General features: G+C 59.1%; 2 protein-coding genes across 3 annotated transcripts in view; both read left to right on the forward strand.

Annotated features, from left to right (window-relative positions):
* The first annotated feature begins 260 nt into the window (after positions 1-260).
* On the forward strand, positions 261-6,103 carry ARSI (arylsulfatase family member I). Its single transcript, XM_064387986.1, has 2 exons — positions 261-1,343; positions 2,391-6,103. The coding sequence occupies exons 1-2, from the start codon at positions 1,024-1,026 to the stop codon at positions 3,793-3,795; spliced, it is 1,725 nt and encodes a 574-aa protein (XP_064244056.1). The 5' UTR covers positions 261-1,023; the 3' UTR covers positions 3,796-6,103.
* Positions 6,104-10,378: 4,275 nt separating this feature from the next.
* Positions 10,379-21,589, forward strand: part of CAMK2A (calcium/calmodulin dependent protein kinase II alpha) — a 33,449-nt gene continuing 22,238 nt past the window's right edge. For both annotated transcript variants that reach the window (XM_064388017.1, XM_064388018.1), the window contains exons 1-3: positions 10,379-10,624; positions 16,097-16,191; positions 19,022-19,081. In XM_064388017.1, the coding sequence (XP_064244087.1) occupies positions 10,563-10,624; positions 16,097-16,191; positions 19,022-19,081 (217 nt within the window). In that variant the 5' untranslated portion in view covers positions 10,379-10,562. The remainder of the gene's footprint in view (positions 10,625-16,096; positions 16,192-19,021; positions 19,082-21,589) is intronic.

Raw genomic sequence — 21,589 nt, forward strand, 5'->3', positions numbered from 1 at the left:
CAATGGCCCTTCGCTGCCTCAGTTTCCCCACTTGGAGAACGTGTGCAGCAGCACCCACCACTCCTTAGTGCTCTGCCAGTCCCCGGGTGGTTTTATTAACACTGAGGGTGTTCAAACAAGTTTTTGCAGCTTCTCCTTGTTCAGGGTTTATTTGGATGGCGATCCTGTCAGTGTGGGGAGCTGGCCCCAGCAATCCCTCCCAGACATCCAGCCCTTCCCGCTGCCCTCCGGGGCTGGGTGCTGCGGGGCTTCAGCCGAGCATCCCAAAAGGTCCTGATCCGTGTGTCACACGGCTCGCTGCCAGCAGGGAGGGAAGCAGGGAATGCCACGCTTAGGACCCTGCATGCCCCGGAGCTTCCCCGCTTTCTGCTGGAGCTGCGGAGCTGGGAGGGGCCGGGCCGGCAGCTCCCCATAAACCTGGCGGCTTAGACCAACTCCTGACAGATGTTGGGACGGTGCCTTGCAGCGGAGGCTGGGAAAAGGAGAGGGCGGCTCCTGCCCGGAGCGAGGAGGAGAGCTCGGACCCCTGGGCTTGAACTTTAGCACCCTCTTCCGCAGGAGTTTGGGGACGAGCATCGGCGTATCCCGAGCCAGCCCGCTGGATACCGGGCAGGCGCGGGGCTGGAGCAGACGAGAAGCCGCAGCAACTTTGTCTGACGAGGACTTAGTGGAGCTCTTCATAAAGAAATAACACCAGGGAGAAAGCCCCAGGAAGCGTTTCCAGCGCTCGGGACGCTGCTGAGCGCTCCGGGCCGTGCGAGGAGCCCGTCCTGCCTGCAGATGTGCGTGATTGGAGCAGCGCGGGGCTCATTTTCCTTTGAGTGAAGGCAACCCAGCCCCGGCGGATTAAGCTCTTTGTGTGCCCGCGAGTGTGCCTTGATGGAAGCTGCTCCCGCAAAACCGGCTGCGGGGCTTGCGGGGAGCATCCTCTAGGTCAGGGAGCCCTCCCGGAGGAGGGGGACACCTCCTGCTGTCGTGGCTCCGAGGCGATGCTGGGGCAGTAACACAGCGCAGCGCTTCGGGATGGCCGTCTATGCCCTCACGGGCTTCTCGCTCGTCAGCCTGCTCAGCTTTGGCTATTTGTCTTGGGACTGGATGAAGCCCGGTTTGGTGGCCGATGTGGCCACAGACCCCATGGAGAAATCGCCACCCCCCACCTTCCCCAGGCCTCCCCACATCATCTTCATTCTGACCGATGACCAGGGCTACCACGACGTCGGCTACCACGGCTCCGACATCCAGACGCCGACGCTGGACAGGCTGGCAGCAGAGGGTGTGAAGCTGGAGAACTACTACATCCAGCCCATCTGCACCCCGTCCCGGAGCCAGCTGATAACTGGCAGGTAAGCCAGTGCCTGCTCACAGCCTTCTCATGTGCCCCTTTGGTCCCTTCTCTGAGGGGCTTAACCCCAACTGCTGCTAGAGTGATGCTCTGGTGTGTTGGCAGAGGATGGAGATCCTCCAGCAGAGCTGGATTTCTCTAGAAAGCTGACTGGGTGAACAGTTGATTTCTACACAGGATAAATAGTGGCACATGGCAAGAGCAAAAATGTGGATGCTGCTGGGTAATGGGTGTCACTTTGGGAGAGGGCGGTCTCTAGTCAGGAGGTGTTTGGTGCTGGGCAAGGAGCTGTGTCCCCAGGTAGTCCCTGGCCCTTGGAGATTTGCTGTGAGGCCCTTGGTCTGTGCTTTGCCTGCATGCGTGTTCAGTGCTGCACTGGCCAGCACAGGCTGGATGTTTCTCCATTGCCCTCTCCCATGGCAGCACAGTCAGATGTCCCCCTATCCTGGGCCATTCTGCCTTCCAGGATAGGTGGGGCTTTCTCTGGAGCAGTGCTGTGTGGTCAGCACTCCCTGTAGGAGGCAGATCCCACCAGACCACCTCCTGCTGAGGAGTGGGCCCAGGGAGCTGCCCAGGGATGTGGTCACCTACTGCCTTGGGGTGATGGAGCCCACCAGGGTCCAAGCCAAGGCCTCCCTTCTCTCCTGATGGTTCTTGAGGGGTCCCAGACATCTTTGTGGTATGTAAAGCAGGGGAGGACTGATGGTGGGGACATTCAGGTGGGGCATTGTGAACCCTCTTGCTTGTGCTGCCCAGCCCTGACACAGCCCAGCCACCTCCCCAGGCTGGCAGCAGTGGGACAAATGCTGGTGGCATTTTTGTGAGAAGTCTGCTGAGCCTCTCTCTTTGTCCTTTGCATCTCCTTTTTGTACTTATAGAGAGATGAGGAGCTCCCTGTGCCTGGCTGGAGCTTGCTTCATTGGATTGGGTTGGGTGACATGGAAATCTGCATTTGTTTTGGGTCTCTTAACACATGAAGTGCCACCACGTCCTCAACCAGTGCTGCTCCTGATCACCACTGCTTTCCTCTTGCTCTTCCTCCTGGCAGGTACCAGATCCACACAGGATTGCAGCACTCCATCATCCGCCCTCGGCAGCCCAACTGCCTGCCCCTCGACCAGGTCACCCTGCCACAGAAGCTGCAGGAAGCCGGCTACTCCACACACATGGTGGGCAAGTGGCACCTTGGCTTCTACAAGAAGGAGTGCCTGCCCACTCGCCGGGGCTTCGACACCTTCCTGGGCTCCCTGACAGGCAACGTGGATTACTACACCTACGACAACTGCGACGGGCCGGACGTCTGCGGCTACGACCTGCACGAGGGGGAGGACGTGGCGTGGGACCAGAGCGGGAAGTATTCCACCTTCCTCTACGCCCAGCGCGTCAGCAAGATTCTGGCCTCCCACAGCCCCAAGGAGCCCATCTTCATCTACGTGGCCTTCCAAGCGGTGCACACGCCCCTGCAGTCCCCCAAGGAGTACATCTACCGCTACCGCTCCATGGGCAACGTCGCGCGCCGCAAGTACGCGGCCATGGTGACCTGCATGGACGAGGCGGTGAAGAACATCACCTGGGCCCTCAAGAAGTATGGCTACTATGACAACAGTGTGATCGTGTTCTCCACGGACAATGGCGGGCAGACCTTCTCCGGGGGAAGCAACTGGCCGCTTCGGGGTCGCAAAGGGACCTACTGGGAAGGGGGAGTGCGTGGCATTGGCTTTGTGCACAGTCCCCTGATCAAGCGCAAGCGTCGGACAAGCTGGGCGCTGGTTCACATTACAGACTGGTACCCTACTCTGGTCAGCCTGGCCAGGGGCAACCTGACCAATGTCCAAGGCTTGGATGGCTATGATGTCTGGCCTGCTATCAGTGAGGGCAAGGAGTCACCACGCACCGAAATCCTGCACAACATTGACCCCTTGTACAACCATGCCAAGTACGGCTCCTTGGAGGACGGCTTTGGCATCTGGAACACAGCTGTGCAAGCTTCCATCCGGGTTGGGGAGTGGAAGCTCCTCACTGGCGACCCTGGGTACAGTGACTGGATACCCCCACAGACCCTGACCAACTTCCCAGGGAGCTGGTGGAACCTGGAGCGCCTCACTGATGGCCCGAGGAAATCCGTGTGGCTCTTCAACATCACTGCCGACCCCTACGAGCGCTACGACCTGTCAGAGCAGCGCCCAGACGTGGTCAGGACCCTCCTGATGAGGCTGGTGCACTACAACCGGACGGCCATCCCGGTGCGGTACCCTGCGGAGAACCCCCGGGCTCACCCAGACTTCAACGGCGGTGCCTGGGGACCCTGGGCCAGTGAGGATGATGGGGAGGAGTGGGAAGGCGGCCGGGAGTCCCTGAAAAGCAGGAACAAGAAGAAGAAGAAGTGCAAGATCTGCAAGCTGCGCTCCTTCTTCCGCAAGCTGAACACCAGGCTCATGTCCAACCGCATCTGACGGGACACTCCCCCAGCATCCACCCGTCCTGGCCAGGGTGGAGCTCTGGACTGCAGTGCCGTGGGATGGGAGTGAGGGAGAAGGACAGCCAGGCAGGTGGCCAGTGCTCTCTTGCTCTCCCTTGCTCCAGGGTTCAATCCAAAACACTTCTCCTCCCTGGCTGGAGTGGTGGCCACGGGGAGTTGCTCCCAGTGGGTGAGGAAGGGCAATGTGGTGTCTGCTGCAGTGCTTGGTGGTGGTGAATGACTGTGCTGAGCTGTTGCTCCTGGCTCGCAGCCTGCTGCCAAGCAGCTGCAACCTTTGCTCTTGCTCTGAGAACTTGAGGGCCTCCCCCAAACCCAGGACCACATTGCTTCTTTGTGGAGGGCTGGATTCCTGACCATGGATCTTGATTCCATGACCAAGTCAGACTTGAGATCAACGTGGCTGAACTAAGTCATGCTGCTACAGTGACCTCACGTGGGGCTATGGCTTCCCCTCTCCACTGGCTTGGGGGGCCAGGAGCAGCCCTGATGAGGAGCTCTGGCCCATGGAGGCATGGTTGGATGCTCCCAGAGGACAGGTGGTTCTCTTTGGCCCCACATTTGGGAGGCAGGTTTGCTCCAGGGTCTGGTGGTGGACTCTACATGGGTAGAGCAGAGCCTTTCAACCAAAATTTGCTTGGACTCTACATGGGTAGAGCAGAGCCTTTCATCCAAAATTTGCTTGGACTCTACATGGGTAGGGCAGAGCCTTTCATCCAAAATTTGCCTGGACATCCCCCTCATGTGCAAGCCTCTAGGCACCCCTGTTCCTCCCTATGAATCCTGTGCATCCAACCAGCCAACCACCCCTGTCTGCCCCTTCCCAGTGCTGGAGCTGTCCCTGTCCCTGTCCCCACATCCCATTGCTGAACCTGGCGCAGAGGGAAGATCTCAAAAAGGTCTCTGCAGAAGCTGATCTGCTGTTGTGTAGCTGCAGGACTCGAAGCCGTGGTGGGGAACAGGGATGATGGGCGCGTCTCCCGCCTGCCAGCACCGCGCCACATCCCCTCCTTGCAGATGGGCACTGCTCTTCCAGCAGCGCACGCGTGGGGAGGAAAACACCTCCCCATCATCCACTGCTGAGGAGAGCCAGCCCATCCCATCGCCAGGGGCCAGGGAAGCCAGCAGAGCTCCGGGCCCCCGCGCCTTCGGCGGGGTGAGAGCGCGCGTACGTGCGCTCGCAGGGGAGCTGGCGAGGATGGAAGGGGGTAAATAGCTTTAAAATCGTTTTGGATGCATGGTGCATTTCCATTTACACAATGTGTTTTACATTTCTCCCCACAGGTTTCTCTTGGTGCAGCGTGTGTAGGCGAAGGCCCTGCTGTGAATTTTGAAAATAGTTATTTTTGTCTCTGGAAAATGAGGCCCGTTAGGACTTGTCAGCTCTTGGATGAGCAGTGTGGGCTTTCTATTTTTTTTTTTTCTTTTCCCCCCTCTCTTTCTCCCTTGCAAAATAACATTCATTTAAAATCTGTCATTGAAAGATGTGACAATTGGCAGCGTGCACACTGAATACCTTTCAGTGCTCTTTCAAGCCCCGTGTGTGAGAGAGGGATGAGGATGGGAAGAAAATGACATGTTTGTATTTTTTTTTCTTACTCTTAGCTGGATTATTTGGGGGTATTGGGATTTTCTATAGAAGCAAAGGAAAAAAAACCAGCTGACAGCAAGGCAGAAGAGAGGAGGCCTCTTCTTGTAGAGCTGGGAAGGAGTTTGGAAAGCTGGAGTGTGGCAGTGTGTGCGCCATCCCCGCAGCTCCGCGCGCGCCCATTGCTGTGCCATCCCACCCCGCTGGCTCCTGCATCCCTGCATCCCTGCAGGCACATCCCTAGCGCAGGGTTCAGAGGGGCCTCAGCTCCTCCACCAGCCCCATCTCCACCCCTGCTCCCTTAGCATGCTGCTCCAAGAGGAGTGGTCCCCACGGCACGGCCTGGGTGGGGGTGAGCCCCAAGAGGATGCTCCACATCCTCACACCACCTCAGATCAGCCAGCCTGCTCCCTGGGGATGTGCACCATCAGCGGGACTGCGGCGCCCACTGCCATTTGGCAAAGCCAAGCAGTTGCTGAAAATAAAGCAACACTTTGCTGAAGAAGAGGAGGCTGCTGCAGGCAGAGCCAAAGCCAGGGGAGAGCAGGGGGTGATGCTGCAGGGGCTTGGGAACAAATATTAGCTGAAGGAGAGTTGGTGCTGAAGGGAATGGGAGAGCAGGGCTGGACATGAGGTGGTGACAACGCTCGGGAAACAGCTTTCATTTCCATATTTACATAAATGCGTCCAAGTTTAATCTTTCTTTTATTTTCCTTTTCTTCAAAAATGGAAATTTCCATGAAAACATGCTCAATCTTTCTCCCTTCCCTTTTTACTAACATCCCCATGAAAATGTTCGTCTGGTCACACTTCCTCTTTCCAGGTTTGGATCTGCTGGGCTGATGCTGGGTTTGCAGTCAGCCTGGCCACAGTGGTGGATCTGCTGTCATCTGTATTTTTAATTAAAAAGAGTTGAATTCTGAATCTTTGCAAGAAGAAACAGCTGAAGGAAAATCTTAGTCCCTGAAAATAAAGAGGAGAAGTAGGCAGGACCACCTCTGGGTGCTTGGAGCGAGCAAAGCCTCCAGCCCGGGGACAGCAGTTGTCCTTCACCCCTGATTCCAGCTGTGCTGTGTCTGAACATTGGGCTGGGAAAGGAGATGCAGCTGCTGCCACGTGTTCTCCTCATCACAGCAATGTTCATTAATGGTCTGTGCTGGGAAAAACTCAGCTATGTGCCAAAATCCCGTGTTTTCAGAGAGCTGGTGTCCCCTGGGACAGCGTGCACGCTCTGGCTGCCAAGGGGTTAATGCAGCTGGAGGGATGCTCAGGCGGTGGAGTTCCCTGCAGCCGGGAGATGTGTTTTCACAGCAGGCTGAGGCTCCCCTCCTTCCCAGCCTCCCTTCAAAGCGCCAGGCAAGCCCCAGGAGCTGGTGTAGGATGGGGAGGGAAGGGCAGGGGATGCGCCCTGGGGATGGAGGGGAGTGGGGGCTGCCTCTGCAGCCATGGACCGGCTGGCTCCACCCGGGCTGTATCCACCCCTGGCTGGAGAGGGAAGGGGATGGGCTGGGAATGAGTGGAGTTGGGATGGGACGGAGATGGGGAGGAGGATAAGAGGAGGGTGGGGCTGGGCTGGGCTGGGCTCGAAGAGGAGGGGAGTGGGATAGGACGGGGATGGAATAGGGACGGGATGCATCAGGCGGGACTGGGGGGACGTCAGAGCCTCTCCAGCCCTGAGAGAACTCCCACCCAAGAGAGGGAAGCCCAGAATCAGGACAGGGGATGGGCATCCCAGCAAACTGCTCAGTGGCAGTGGCAGAGCACCCTGGGCACCTCTGCATCAGGGACACTTGTGCTCTTTCTCATGCCAGTGACCTGAGCACGTGTGGTTTTGCAGGTTCCTCTACTCAGATCCAGTGCACGATGGTTCCAGGGAGCCACATGGCACCTCCTGAGTGTCCCCAGGTATCATGGACATGTCACCAGGAGGGTTTTGCCTATGAACCCTGCTGTAGGGGAGAGGGTGGCACTGAGGGCACCCTGTCTCAGCCTAAAGCACCTTCCTGTGGCTGCAGGAGCAAGTGCTGGGCCCAAAGGGACAGGGCACGTTTGCAAACACAGCCCTAAATGTAAATCAGCTCTCCTCACCACAGTATTTATAATCTTAACTAAAAATAACCCCAAATTCAGCTTCCCAGAGGACAGCAACTGAGCATCCCCCAGACCCCAGCTTGCATGTGAAACTGTCCCAGTAATTTTGGGATCTCTGCAGTATGTGATTGGCAGTCTGGCTGGTTTGGTGTGCGAGGCACTGCTGCAAGCCCCATCCCCTGGGAGCAGGGCACCTGCAGCAGCCCCCCAGGACACGTGGATCCATCCTGAGCTGCCCATCCCGTGTGGCTGGGGTTCAGCATCCTGCCCTGGGGCAGCCCCGTGCTGGGATGCAGAAAGCAAAGCTCTGCAGGCAGAGCTGGAGCAGGGCGTGCAGAGCAGGATGCATTTTTGGAGAGGCCAGCCCAGTGATGGAGAGGAGCACTGGGGATGAAGGTCTCCATCAGGTGGCCAGACCCGAGCATGGCAGCAGGAGAGCAGCACGGCTCCCAAAGCCCTGCAGGAGCAAACCTTGGGATGGCTGGGAACAGACACATCCTAGCAATATCCTGGGGCCTCTGGGAGAGCACTGGGACTGCTCCCCCCTACAGGGGAGCCCCCAGCCCAGAGGGGGAAGGTTCCACCCAGAGCTCCTGCTCCCCTCGGATTGTCCCCAGGCACCCAGGACGGGGACCACGGAGCAGTTCCTGCTTGGGAAAACATCATCAGCAAAGCAGAGCGTGTGCAGCACAAAGCAGTCTGACACCCCCTTACCCTCAGGAGGAAAAATGTCGAGGAAAAAGAAAAAAAATTGAATAGAGGGAAGAGCAGAGAGGGAGAAACTTTTCCTGGAGAGCCGTGCCTCTGCCAGGCAGGAGAGCCCTGGGGAGGGAGGCAGGGTCCTCGTGGGGGGCTGTGCCACCACCCCCTGCCCGGGACAGGGGTTTGGGGGAAGGAAGGGACAGATCCCTCCCCCTGGCTTCGGGAGCACGCAGAGTCACGCGTGTGGGGTTGAGCACGTGTGGCAGCGTGGGGGTGGGCACGGGAGGGGGGCAGGTCACATTGCGGAGCTCACGGGGACACGAACAGCGGCGCGGGTGGGAGGGAGGTGGCACTGAGCAGGGGCACAGAGCTGCCCACGGGCAGCCAGGGGGTCTTGGGAGCGGGGGGCTCTTGCTCTTGCCTCTAGGGTTCCAAGGAGCTGCTGGGGGCTGGCAGCAAAATGCTGGAGGAGGAAAGCGCTCCCACAAACATCCGGATGCTCCGGCCCCTGTGGCAGCCCCCACCTCCTGGCACAGCCCCGGGGTGGGGAATGAACCCCCTTTTTGTGGGAGCAGCACGGGGAGGAGCTGTGCAGATGCCTGGAGGCGTTTTGGGGACTGTTGTGTCCCCGGGGCACAGATGGCACACGTGCATTGCCTGCAGCCCAAGTGAGGGTGCCTGGTGTGCTCTGCCCATGCCAGGGCATGGCCAGGGTGGGTCTGGAGGTGATCAAACCCTGGGGACTGTGGCCCCATCTCTGTGCCCTTCCATGGCTGGGAATCAGTCCCTGCTCTGCCAGCAGGGTCCCCTGGATGGGACCAGCCAGGAGCAGGGCGCTGGATGCAGGGGTGCAAGGGGGGATGAAGGTGGGTAATGGTGCAATTAATGGAAAAGCCATTAGACCTTTCTCCTCCTCCCCCTCCTCTTCCTCACTCCGCCACTTGCTGTCCTCCTCCACTTCCACCTCCTTTCTTCTCTCCCTCTCTGCTCCTCCTCTCTCCCCTCTCAAAGATTTCTCCCTATTTTTGTCTGGTTAGAACCTTTTCTTTTCCTTTTAACCCTTCCGTGGCAGCCTGAAAGGGAACTCAATCCATCTCAGTTGCCAAAGGCAATGCTCTCCCAGCTGGCACAGGGAGTCCCTTCTCCTGTTGCAAGGAGGGCCCTGCTGCTGCAAAATCCTCCAGATTCGGGACAAAAGCTCAGCAGAAAGCTCTGCTGGGGAAGTCAGCAGGTGGAAAGTGCAAGGGGTGCTGTAGACAGAGGGGGTGCTGCTGGATCCCCTGTGAGGGCTGGTGGGGACTCAGAGGGAAACCCCTTCCCTGAGGTTTTGGACCTCACAACTCCACTTTTATTGCACTTTTTGTGCTTTCTTATGCTCAGCACAGCAGAGAGGAGACTCAGCAATAAAAAGTCTGAGGAAAGGGGGGCCAGACCTTCCTCCTATTCCCATTTTGAAACTCCCCCCTTTTTACCCTGGCTTGGGCAGCCCAGGGACAGCACCCCAGGGCACAGCCCCTTGCTCCCCTCTAGCTGTGCCTCAGGCCAGGCTGCTCCTCCCTGTCTGGGGGGACCCTCAGGAGCTGCTCCACGGGACCCCCAGGGCCCTTGGGGGACACAGTGTGGGAGTGGGGAGTGGGGAGCAGCCAGCCCTGCAGTGTGATCAGGGCCAGCCCCTCTGGGGACCCTGGCTGAAGGCAGGACGGTGTGGGGACCTGGGGACCTGCCATGATTTCTGCAGCTTCTCCTGACACACTTCTGCTGCACCTGCTCCCTCCTGCTGCAGCGTGTCCCCACCCCACAGCCCCAGGGTCCCCAGGAATGCTGCTGCAGGTAGCAGCAGGGCCTGTATTTTTCTTTTTTTTTTTTTTTTTGGGGGGGGGTGATAAGCAGTTGCTGGGGTGACAGCATCCTCCTGCAACATGGAGACCACGGTTTCCATGGAAACCTTTTTTGCCCCAATTATTTTACCACTGCCACAGCCTTTAATTTGCCATTAATAGTTGTATTTTAGACATCCCCCCTCGGCAGCAGGTGGGTGACCCCCGGGCAGCCCCCGGGCCGGGTCCCAGCAGGGCCCTGGTCCCCACGGAGGGCGGCGGGTTTGGGAAGCAGTTGCCCCGGCAACAGAAACAGGGCGTTTCTGGCAGCGGTGGTCACCATGGGGACGGCGATGCTGACGAAGGCTTGTGAAGCTGAGAAGACAAATTGCCCTCATCATTATCTCTGGGCTTGTCAATCAAATATATTCCCTTATTTACCTCAGCGAGGAGAGAGCCCCGGGAGCACACGGAGAGGGAGGGAGCCAGAGGAGAGCTGCTTGCCCCAAACTCCGCACTGGGAGGGAGCATTTCCAGCCCCTCAGGATGGCCACCATCACCTGCAACCGCTTCACTGAGGAGTACCAGCTCTTTGAGGAACTGGGCAAGTAAGTTGGAGATGGGGCTGGGATGCTCAGAGCGGGGCTGTGCCCTGGCTGGGAGAGAGACTCAGCAGAGCTGGGAACTGCTGGAGATGAGGGAAAGGAGATGGGCACGGAGAGAATGCAGTGGGAATCAGAGAGGGCACGCGAGTGAGGATGGGGGCTTCCAGCCCCAGACCTGCTTCTCTGTCCCTGCCTGAGTTCAGGGGCTGCTGATGGTGCTTGGCCGGGGGCTTGAGACACCCCAGAGGTCTGGAGTTGCCTGGGAAGGGCTCGGCTGCCCCTCTTATGGAAAAGCTGCTCCCAAAAAAGGAGGCTGCCAGCTCCCTTGGGAAGTTCCCCAGCCGGGAGGAGGGACAGGACAGCTGAGGAGGAAAGCCAAAGCAGTGGGCACCCCTCACATTTCTTTAGGAAATTTATCTGTGTGGATTCGCTGGGACTTAACCAGACCTGCAGGAGACCCAGTCTGCCTGGCAGCCCCCAGAGAATCCTGGTGGCTTTTGGAAAGACCCAGGGTATTCCCCACCCCTGTCCCAGTGCGGGTGAGCCACAGCCCTGGCTGACCCTGCGTTCCTGCGAGGGAGGGCTCAGCTCCTCGGGTCCAGGTGTCATCGTGCGTGCCTGGATCAGTGTGTGCGTGTCTGTGTGTTTGTGTGCGTGCAAACAGAGCCGCCGTGCCCAGCAAAGGGATCCCGGGGAGCACGGAGCAGCCCGGGTGCAGCAGGGGACGCCAGGCTCCCCGTGTGCAGGGATGCTCCGCGTCCCGCCCAGCAGCGGCTGCGAGCGGGCGCAGCAGCGAGCAGGCATGTGCCTCTGTTTTGGTTTCTGTGCCTTCTTTTGGAGCCGGTGTGTGAATCTGGGCCGTGTGGCCGCCGTCCCTGCGGAGTGGCAGCGTGGTGGTGGGCTCGGGGTGCCCGTGCTCCGCGGGGAAGCTTTGCCCATGCACGGGCACGGGGATGCTCCGGCCCCGCAGCCCCGCACGGCCCGGCACGGAGCAGCCCGGGCGTGTGCCCACATCCACGTGGGCGTGTGGGACGGGGGCGAGAGACAAGGGAGAGAGCAGAGATGGGCAAATGGAGAGGCTGAGACGGGAGGACTTTGTGCTGGCTGGGCTGAGTGCTGCTCGCATTCCCCAGCCAGCTGCTGTGAAGTGCAGCTCCGTGGAGAGAGATGGATCCCCCACCGTCCCGGGACATCCACACCCGTCCCTGTGGCATCAGGGTGACACAGAGGGGCTGGTGCACAGCAGGGGATTGGTCTGGGTCCCTGTGGCGGGGACAGCCCCAGCTGGCACTGCAGGCAGGGGGATGGGAGCCCTCCGGGGAGCTGGTGGCACGGCGGGATATGGGACCTGCTTCTTCCAGACCTTTCTCGGCTTTTCAGGGCTCTAGGGCTTCGTGCTGGTGGCAGGGGATGGGCAGGCGAGGCAGTGGCTGCTCTGTGCCTGTGGCGAGGCTGTGGGGCTCTGGCTGGGCAGAGGTGGCTGTGGGGATGCGGAGAGAGTTCGCAGGCCAGGAGTGATGGGGGAAGCCCAGGAAGGCTCCTGGAGGTACCTGGGCTGCGGCGCTTTGTTGGGTGGGTGCTGACTGGAGGGCTGAGCACCCAGGCTCAGGGGCTGCCTGCATTGCCCAGCACTGTGGTCTAAAACCACCTGGACAGATGCATCTTAAAAGGAATAAAGGAGCAAAGCTGGCGCAGCAGCTCACCAGCCCCTGCGAGCATCACCCCCGACCACCCCAGTCCCGGGGTGATGCAGGGGCTGCAGCCCCAGCTCCGTGCATCCCACAGCTCCTCCATCCACTGAAGAGGGCAGCTACAACAGCAGCACTGAGGTGTTCCCGAGTTAGGGGCTTCACCAGGTTAGCCAAGGTGCTGTGGGGCTGGTTGGGGATTTTCCACTGGGATGGTTTCCAGCACATCCTGGCACATTCAAAAATCAGCGGTTTCCCACGGGTAAATTTCTGCTTCATGGGTTTAGAGAGGGAAATGAGGACGAAGTGCCGCACCTCTGCTCTGCTGCGGCAGCTGGGAAGAGCCGTTCCTCCTCCGGAGAGATGCTCCCGGTGCCAGGCGGGTCTGTCCTGGCAGGGCCGGGCAGAACGGCTCTCCCCGCTCCAGACCTGGCAGGGAGCAGCGTCCTGCAAGGATTCAGAGCAGAGAGGGTCCACCTTGAGTTTGCCGTCCCCAAGGGACTGGGGCGGGCTGCTGTGGGGCGCACGGTGTGTCCCCAGCCCGGCTGGCAGGGCTGGCTGCCCGGCTGCTGCACCCACCCTGTTTCTGTGCCGATTCTTGGCTGTCACCCACCCTGACAGCCGGGCAGGTGGGCTCTGAGATGCCACACACCGAATGGCAGCACCGCGGTGGGGCTTTGGGGACAGGCACAGATGGGGAGGGAGATGTGCGGGGTCTGCCCAGCGAGGCACAAGCCCCATCCCTGCACCTCCCAAGCACGGGAGGACATCTGTCCCGAGCGGGGGACACGGAGCCGGGGAAAACCCACTCCTGCGGCAGCCCCCGCAAAGCCGAGCGGGTGAAGGGCTGCTCCGATCCCCCACGCCGGCAGGAGGGAACCAGGCGGAGGGCGGGGGGCAGCGGGGGGGACAGGGAGAGCATCCTGCCCACGGCCCCCCGGAGTAGGACAAACATGAAGTGCAGCTCCATCGGCGCCTCCAAATCCGCCCCCGCAGCAGGTTCAGGGAGAGGCTGGAGACAATTACCGTGCCGAGCCGTAGGATCAGCCCCTCCGCTCCCGGAGCTGCGGGAGAGGGGGCTTATTAAAAAGGAAAAAAAAAAATATGGAGGAACAAAAAATCCCCAGCCCACACTCTTCTCTCTAGAAAGGAGAAAAAATGCCTCGGAGGAGGAGGAGGTGTTGAAGAGAGGGAGGGTGGCAGCAGCACAGCCGGGCACTGGCAGGGAAGGTGTGAAAAAGGGAGAAGCGGAGCATCCTGGTGGCAAAGCCACTGCCTGAGCTGTGGGGAAAGCCGGGGGGACAAGGCAGGGGGTCATGCCTGGCCTGGGGATCAGGGGATAGAGGCTGCAGGGCTGGGGCTCAGCAGTGCCAGGGCTCGGGGCTGCAGAGACAGGGCTTGTGCTGAGCTCGGGGTCCAACATCACCCTGTGGGGGCAGCCAGCCAGGTGACAAGGACACTGTCCGTACCCATGGCTGCAGGTGATGTACCCGCCCCCTGCTCAGACTGGGACATGCTGTCTCATCCAAGCCAGGCAGAGATCACCTCCGCTGCCACCAGGGCTGATCCCCACCCAAAGACCCAGCAAAGGGTCCTGGGAGCAAAGGGACACACTGCTGCCCATGGCCAGGGGACAGGACATGATTCCTTCCTTCCAGAGGGGTTTCTTGCAGCTCAGGGGGGCTGAGCTCCCTGCCTGGCACCCCCAGCAGTGCCTGCAGTGCTCCATGAGCCCCTGGTGTGGAAGGGGATGCTGCCTGTGCCATGAAGATGCTGTATTTAGATGGAGAAAAGGTTTTTTTTCCCCCTAGGGTGGAAAAATCCTACATGGAGCTGAGTAGCAAGGGAGCAGCCCGGCACAGGGAGCAGAGCCTGTGGGCTGGGGGTTAAACACCCAATGTGGAGGGTTCCTGGCCGATGAACTGGGTCAAACACCCAAAGTGGAGGGCTCCTGGCCAATGCAGACCCACTGAAGGACCCAACTGGAACCAGGATGGGGGTACACAAGTACACCGTACCCCTGGGTATCCTGCACCTGCATGCAGTGTTCCATGTTCCACCCACCCTCCAGGCACACAGGCTTTTGCTTATGCTTTACAGACCACAAATAGACATTTGGTTTCTGTTAGGAAGGTCTGGAGGAGCCAAGAGCCAGGAATGCAGATGGGGGAGTGAAACAGCCGCTTCCCATGGCTCCTCCTTTTTCGCTGCTCAATTCAAACAAATAGGTGAGCAAGTGGCTGTGGACACTGGGACCAGGAGTGACCATTGGTCCCCAGCCTCCAGTGGGTCTGGGACACCCACAGCCCTCCAGCCTCATGCTGGGCTCTGCAGTGAACCCAGCTGGGGCAGAGGGACATCCCTGCTTGCTGCACTGTCTGCTGCAGACTGTCCTGCCACTACAGAAACATCACACGTCTTTAGATAAAAAAATAGAGAAGAAAAGTCCTGGGGATCCACAGGAGCCCACAAACCCTACAGAGTGCAGGGTTCCCAGCAGGATGAAGAGAGCGAGACCGCAGGACTGCCAATAGCTCTGGTCTGCCTACCCACGGCAAGCTGGGTATGAAGCATTTCGCCCACCCTTTCCAGTTAATTCTTCCCCAGGATTCAGGGATATTAACAGCTCAGCTCTTTCGGCAGCCAGGATTAAATGGCAGGACGGGGAAGCTGGGAAGCACCAGGATGTTTCCCCCCAGCTCCTGCCTGGCACGTGCCGCGAGCGATGCTCCGCGCTGGGCGCGTGGGCTGCCAGCTCTGCTGGGGCTCCATCCCCATCCCTCCACACCCGCTGCTCGCCTGCTCTCCTAAAAATCACATTCAAACCCAAATTGCCCGTCTCCACCCGCCCCCGCCGCTAAAATCAATTACCGCCGCTCCCGCCAGCCCGCGGCCTTTTATTCCTCGGCAGGGAGCTGGAGTGGGGTGAAGGGGACTGGGGGAGGTGGGGCAGGAGGTGGGATTGCTTTTGATAGTTGTTGTTTTAGCGATTGGAGAGGTTTGGCAGGGAAGGGAGCCTGGCACAAAGGTTGTGCTCAGCAGGGCTGGAGCGTGCATGTGTGTGTGATTGCAGTGCTGCAGCTCCCAGCGTTGTGCCGGCACTGGCAGTGCCCGAGCTGGCAGGACCTGGGGCAGGGGGTACCAGGGCAGGCAGGAGTCTTTGGAGTGTCCCAAGCTTGTGCTCGCTCACCTGCCAGACCCCAGGAGAGCTTTGCATGTGTGCAAGGTGCATCCATCCCTGTCCAGCTGGGCTCCATCCTCACAGAGTCCCCTGGGCTGTCCCTGCCTGGGTGACAGTTTTGCAGTGGGGGGGGATCTGGCACTGGTCACAGTTGCCAAGTCCTGCTGTGAGTGAAAGGTCTAGAACACACAGACTGAAGTGGCCGAGAGCTACGTGGCAGCTGCAGCCACCACGGTTTCCCTCGGGAACCAGCACCCCAGAAAATCACTGCCCCTTCCCTCCTGCAACAGGGAGGGCAAAGCCAGGAGGAAGAGGAGGAAAAGTGCACCGTGCCTGGGGTGTCCCGGAGGAGCACGGAAGGGAGAAGCCCACATTCCTCTCTAGTTCTGCATGTGCCTCCTCCCATCATTCCTCAAGGACAGTGGTGCAGGGAAGCCGGCTGAGATCCCTCCAGGTTTTGCACAAGTCCCTGCCCCAGCCAGCACCTACCCCATCCCCATCCTTGTCCCCATGCCTGTGGCTGCCCCTCACCCCACAGCCACTCGAGGGCTGAGCTGTGGCTGCTCCCACGCCAAGCCCTTCACCTCTGGCTTCTCCCGTTCCCAGGGGCGCTTTCTCCATCGTCCGGAGATGCGTGAAGGTGTTGGCAGGACAAGAGTATGCGGCCAAGATCATCAACACCAAGAAGCTCTCTGCTCGAGGTAAGTACTGAGGGTGTTTTGGGGAAGGCAAGAGGTGAGCAGGGCTCGTGTAGTGGGGAATTTGTCCCCTCTGCACGGTGCTGGGGTGATGCCTTGATGTGCAATGAGGTGGGGACCCCTCATCCCACCCTGTCCCCACTCCCTGAGCTCCTTGATGGATGGGGTGAACATCCCATGGAGGTGCTTTGGTGGCTGCTTGCCACATCCCATCCCATCCCAGGGATGCATCCACAGCCTGGCTGTGCCAAGGCTCAGGGGAACTCCCAGACCCCAATCTGCCTCAGGAGCCAGAGGACCCCATTTCTGTCCCTGAGACTCCCCCACCACCCTGCACACACATTGCAGCAAAATTATAGTTACAGCCTTGCAACAAGTCAGACCAGCTTTGGGTGCAGGGCAGCACACTTATTTTGGGAGCATAACTTCCTGAGAGGGCTCCTGCTGACACCCCATCCCTGCTCTGGGGTCTGTAAGTTTTCCTACCCACATACCTACATCAATGAAAGGGGAACATCCCTTCAGGTGGGGATTTGACTTCATTTCTACCTGGAATGGCCCTCATCCCTCGCTGCCACCTGCTCTGGTGGAGCATGTGGGCTGTTTGCTGCTGGAGGGTCTGTCCTGGTGGGTCTGTCTCTACTGAGGCTGAGATGAGCCAGCACAGAAATCATCAACCGGCCCTTGCCCCAAGCCAGGGACCCCTCTGCCCCCCTCTGCCCCACCTGGCAGAGGAGCTGTGATGAGCTGGACTGAAAGGAGGAGGCAGCAGATGCCGTGTCCCCGCTCCGGCTCCTCCCTGGCTGTGGGGAGTGCAGGATGTGCGCTGGGAGGAAGCACCCTGCCAGGAGGGTTTAATTAACCTCCCTCGGCGTCTCTCCCAGTTCCACTGCTGACCTCCGAGGGCAAAATGAAATGCAGAAAAGAGTGACAAGCTCCTTTCTGACCTGGAATTAAACCAGCATGTCGCAGGATCCCTCCCACAGCGCTGCCAAAGCCGCACAGCACCGGCACTGCGCCCTGAGCTCCTCCAGCACCGACCCTGCCCCTCTTCAGGGATGCAGATCATTTTCTTCCTTCCAAGCCAAAGGCTGGGCTCTGGGCAGGGTGTGCAGTGCTGGGCTCAGCCCTTGGCTCCTGCCCGTGTTCCCCAGCTGGCAAACGCCTCCCAGTTTTCAGGGCTGCCTGGAGCAGCAGATTGAGCCGCCCTCCTTTGCTCCTCCTGCCTCCGCTCGCCTCCTCCGGCTGGTTGCCCCTCTCTGTTCTCTGCCGGGGTTTGTGCTGTCCCTGTAGTGCTCAGCAGTCCCCCGGAGAGGCTTCACTGGGGTTCTTTTCCCTGCTCTGCCAGCTGGAATCACCAACGACTCTGGCTAATGGTCTGGAATGTTCCTGCAGAGCTGGCAGGGAGGATGGCATTTCCCCAGATACAGAGGGCAGGCAGGAGAGAAGTGGGGAGGTGAGAGAAGCTGCAAAACATCCCCAGTCATGGTCTGTTTCTTTAGACATCCTCCTGGCTGCCAGCACAGAGGGGCCAGGAGGAGAAGGTGGAGATTTTGGAGGAAAAATGGGGTTTGGGTGTGTGCAAGAGCTGGGTTTGTGGTGTAAGAGAGGCTGTAAACCCACATCCCCAGTGAAATGCTTGCCCCACTGCTCACACTGCCCCTCCATCCCATCCCCATCACTGACCCCACAATGGACTGCAGCTGTGAGAACATCCTGAACTCCAGCCTCTCCTTGTCACCCGTCCCACCCTGGGAAGGTTGTCACCCTTGGATGTGGGGAGCTGCATGAGGCCACCAAGGTTCTGTCAGCCTTCAGCTGACAGCCTCCAGCACAGGCTGCAAAGCTCACCCCAAGGCCCAGGGTGCCTGAGGGACAGGACAGAGCCCTGGGGAAGCTGCAGCCCTGCAGGGAAGGGGCTGTGCTGCTTTCACAGCTCAGCGGTCGGAGACACCCAGGTTTGCTTTGATGCAGAGCGAGACTCTGGGGTGTGAACTGCAAGGTAGCAGTGAGAGCACTGAGAGACAGCAGCCCTAATTATATCCTCGCTTGTCCTGGCTGCTGAGAGCCTGCACAAAATGCCTCCAGTCAGGGTGGCTGGGTCAGGTGTGAGCAAGGAGAGAGGGGCAGAGGAAGAAACAAAATGATTTGCAGATTCATTCTGAGCTGTCCCAGGGCGGAGGACTTTTTGGCTCAGCTCAGCTTGCTTTGCCCAGAGCTCTGTTGTCTCACATCCCCAAGCTTGCTGAAAGCTGGGGAGTGGGACCTGTGCTTCCTGTTTGGAGCCAGGCACCAGCTCTGAGACAGGGCTCTGCAGTGTAGGAGAGCAAAGCCCTGGTGTGGAATGGCTGACAATGGTGAGGGGGAGTGAAGCCCACAGCCTCATCTCATCCTCACTCTTCTCACTGGTTCACTCTGCCTTCAATTGCTCCAGTTGTACCATGCGAGGCTGGCAATGTCCTGGCTGATTGCCTGTGCCTGGGTGAATAGGAGAAAGGGAGCAGTGCTGCCAGCAAGGATAACCCAGGCAGATCCAGGTGTTTGGGAGGGGATCGGAGATTGTGCAGCAAAGAGAAGGAAAAGGGGAGAGTGAGGGATCATTCCAAACCCAAGATTGCCCATGGCATCAGTGCCTGAGGGGCTTAGCCAGGGACTGCATCTGTGCTGGGATTGTGCCCAATTGTGCCCTGATGCAGAACTTATCCCAAAATCCGTACCTCTTTAGCAAAAAAACCCAAAAACTGCTCTGTCCCCCAGGTTTCCTGTGCCAACACCTCTCTGAGCCATTGATTCCCTTCCTCAGATCCTAATTTAGAGCCGTTGCCTCTTTCAGATCACCAGAAGCTGGAACGAGAAGCCCGGATCTGCCGTCTCCTGAAGCACCCCAACATTGGTAAGTGCAGGCTGCACCCACTGCTGCTGCTCCATCCCTGGCTCTGCTTCCCTCCCATGTCCCAGCCAGGGCTAGGGAGTCTCCAGCCACAACCCAGCCCTGTCTGCAGCAGCACGGGCTGGTTGTCCCAGAGGCTGAGGAGGGCTCGGTGTCACCCTGCCCTGATCTGCAGAGCCATCCCTCCTCTTCCTCCCGGGAAACAGCATCTTCAAAAGGGGTCATGGGGGAAAGGCCCCCACTGGGCACAGGGGGACTGCAGTCGGTCCGGACTGACCCACTTGGCCGTAGCTCCCTCGGGGAGAAGCGGAGCCCCAGGAGGCTGCAAGAGGCTATTTTTACTGCTCTCCCCCCGCTCGGGTGCCGTGTGCTCTGCATGCTCCAAAAAGCGGCTGCAGCTCGGAGCAGCAGCGGCAGCGCGGGGCGTGTAGGAGGAGCGATGGCGGGGGGAAGCGAAGACTTTCCCACCGACCGTCCATCTGAAAGTAGCCTCCTTCGGAAAAGCTGTTTCAGGAAAACTCCTGAGCCCCTGCAAAAGACAAAAATAGGCCAGAAGGAGAGAGAGAGAGAGAGAGAGAGAGGGGAGGGGAAAAAACTGCAGTAAAAAAAAAATAAAAATCCCAAACTCCATTCTGAAAGTGATGCTGATGCAGGCTCTTGATCCCTGTGGATGGTCTGGGTGAACCCCCTCTTCTCTCTGCTGCACCCCAGGATGTACCAACTCCAGTGAGATCCTGCAGCTTTAGGGAAAGCATTTGGTGCTTTCTGCACCCTCTCAACCCACAGTCAGGAGCTGGGAGGGTTCCTGTGTGGCTGAGCTGCTCCCTGGCCCCCTCACTGCTCTGGTGACCTCGATCCATCCTTCCCCAGGAGCTGCTGCAGCAGATTCAGGGAGCTAGAACCAGGGCCACTGGGACAAGCCATGTGGCTCCTGTCCCATAAATATTTCAGTTCCAAAAAAGACTGTCAGCTTCCATCTGTCTCGGGCACACGGCTGCATGGCAGGTCTCCACTGCCGGGGTGCCGGACCCTGCAGCACTCCCCAGCCTCTGCTCCAGCAGGACCAGGAGCTGTCCTGCAGGGGTCCCTCCGGGGCCTCCAGCCTCCTCTTTGCACCAAAATACATGCGGGGATTGCCGAGACCTGAAGGAACAGACTGCAAGGTGTGTGAGTAGGAAGAAATACTAAACCGGGAGGAACTCACCGTGTGAGACTGCAGGATGGCACCTGCAGGTTCCCCAGCTCCCAGGCTCCCCAGGTTCCCAGCTTGGCCACAGATCTTTCCCACCACTGTCTTCCACCCTTCCCTCTCTATCACCTTCCCATGGAGCTGGCAAGGTCTCTGAGGACCAAAACACCTCAGCTGTCCCTGTCCCTGTCCCCGATCCCTACACTACCCCTCGCCGTTTGGCTGTGACCTGGCAGCTTCAGCGCTGCAAAGGCTGGAAGGGGTTAACAGCATGAGATGCTAACAAGCCCAATCTGCTGCTATTTATACCCAGGAGGCTCTTCTCCACCCCCCACCCCACACCCTCTTTCCTTTCACCCCCCTCTGCTGCTCCTGCTGCCTGGAAACTTGGGCTTGCAGCTTCCCTTCCGTGAGCACAGGCGGCTCCGTACCCACACAGGAGCTGGAGCGACGCTGCCACTCAGAGCAGCCCGCTGAGGAACAGAGGCACTGCTGCTGATGGGGCAAAACAGCCCTGCCCAGCCCTTCCCCAGCTGCCAAGGGCTTTGCTGTCCTCCTGCTCCCTGCAGGGAGGGGGGTCCTTCCATCTCCCATGAGATGCCGTGCTGCAGTTCCTGGAGGAACCAACCTCAGCTCTGCACCGTGCCTGCTGGAGAGCCTCACATGGAAAATGTGCACGGGCAGCCAAAGGCAGGCCCAGGTCCCCAGGACCCCACAGCACATCCACAGCACTGGGTGATAGACTAGGGACAGCTCTTTCCATTCAGGGAAATCTTGCTTTATTGGGAAAACTTTGGCTGCACCCAGCCCTGGAGTTTGAACTCCAGGTACTTGTCCTCTGACTCTCATTCCTGAAGCTGTGTCCTGCTCCTGCCTTGGCTCTCAGCTCTGAGCTGGAGTGTTTTGGCCAGTGTGGCTCTCTCTGACTATGGGCAGTAACAGATACTTGTAGGATCAGGCTATATTTAGAGCAGCTGCTCCCTCTTATACCTTCTTGGCTCCTGGCAGCCACAGGCTTTGGGACTTCCCCAAGCAGGGAGTGTATCTGGACCATATGCTTCTGGTTATCCTGGCCCTATCCACACCAAACTCACCTAATCCCTCTGAGAATACTTTGGCTTCTGTGGGATCCCAGGCGTGATACCCCCAAATCCCTCCCAGGCGAGATGAGAAGGAGGAAATGTGTTTCTTCAGCAGAGGAAGGCAGAAAAGCTGGGGCTGTATGTTGGAGGAAAACGGAGCAGACACAGATGTCAGAGCACAGGGGATGTCTGCAGAGGCCAGCAGTCAGGAGGGATAACTGGGAATGAGATGAGCAAGTT

The sequence above is a fragment of the Passer domesticus genome, chromosome 13 (assembly GCF_036417665.1).
Source record: "Passer domesticus isolate bPasDom1 chromosome 13, bPasDom1.hap1, whole genome shotgun sequence".
Lineage (NCBI taxonomy): Eukaryota > Metazoa > Chordata > Aves > Passeriformes > Passeridae > Passer > Passer domesticus.

Coding starts and splice junctions, on each gene's coding strand:
- ARSI (XM_064387986.1), top strand. CDS start 1,024: ATGGCCGTCTATGCCCTCACGGGCTTCTCGCTCGTCAGCCTGCTCAGC. Junction 1,344..2,390: donor AGCCAGCTGATAACTGGCAG/GTAAGCCAGTGC, acceptor TCCTCCTGGCAG/GTACCAGATCCACACAGGAT.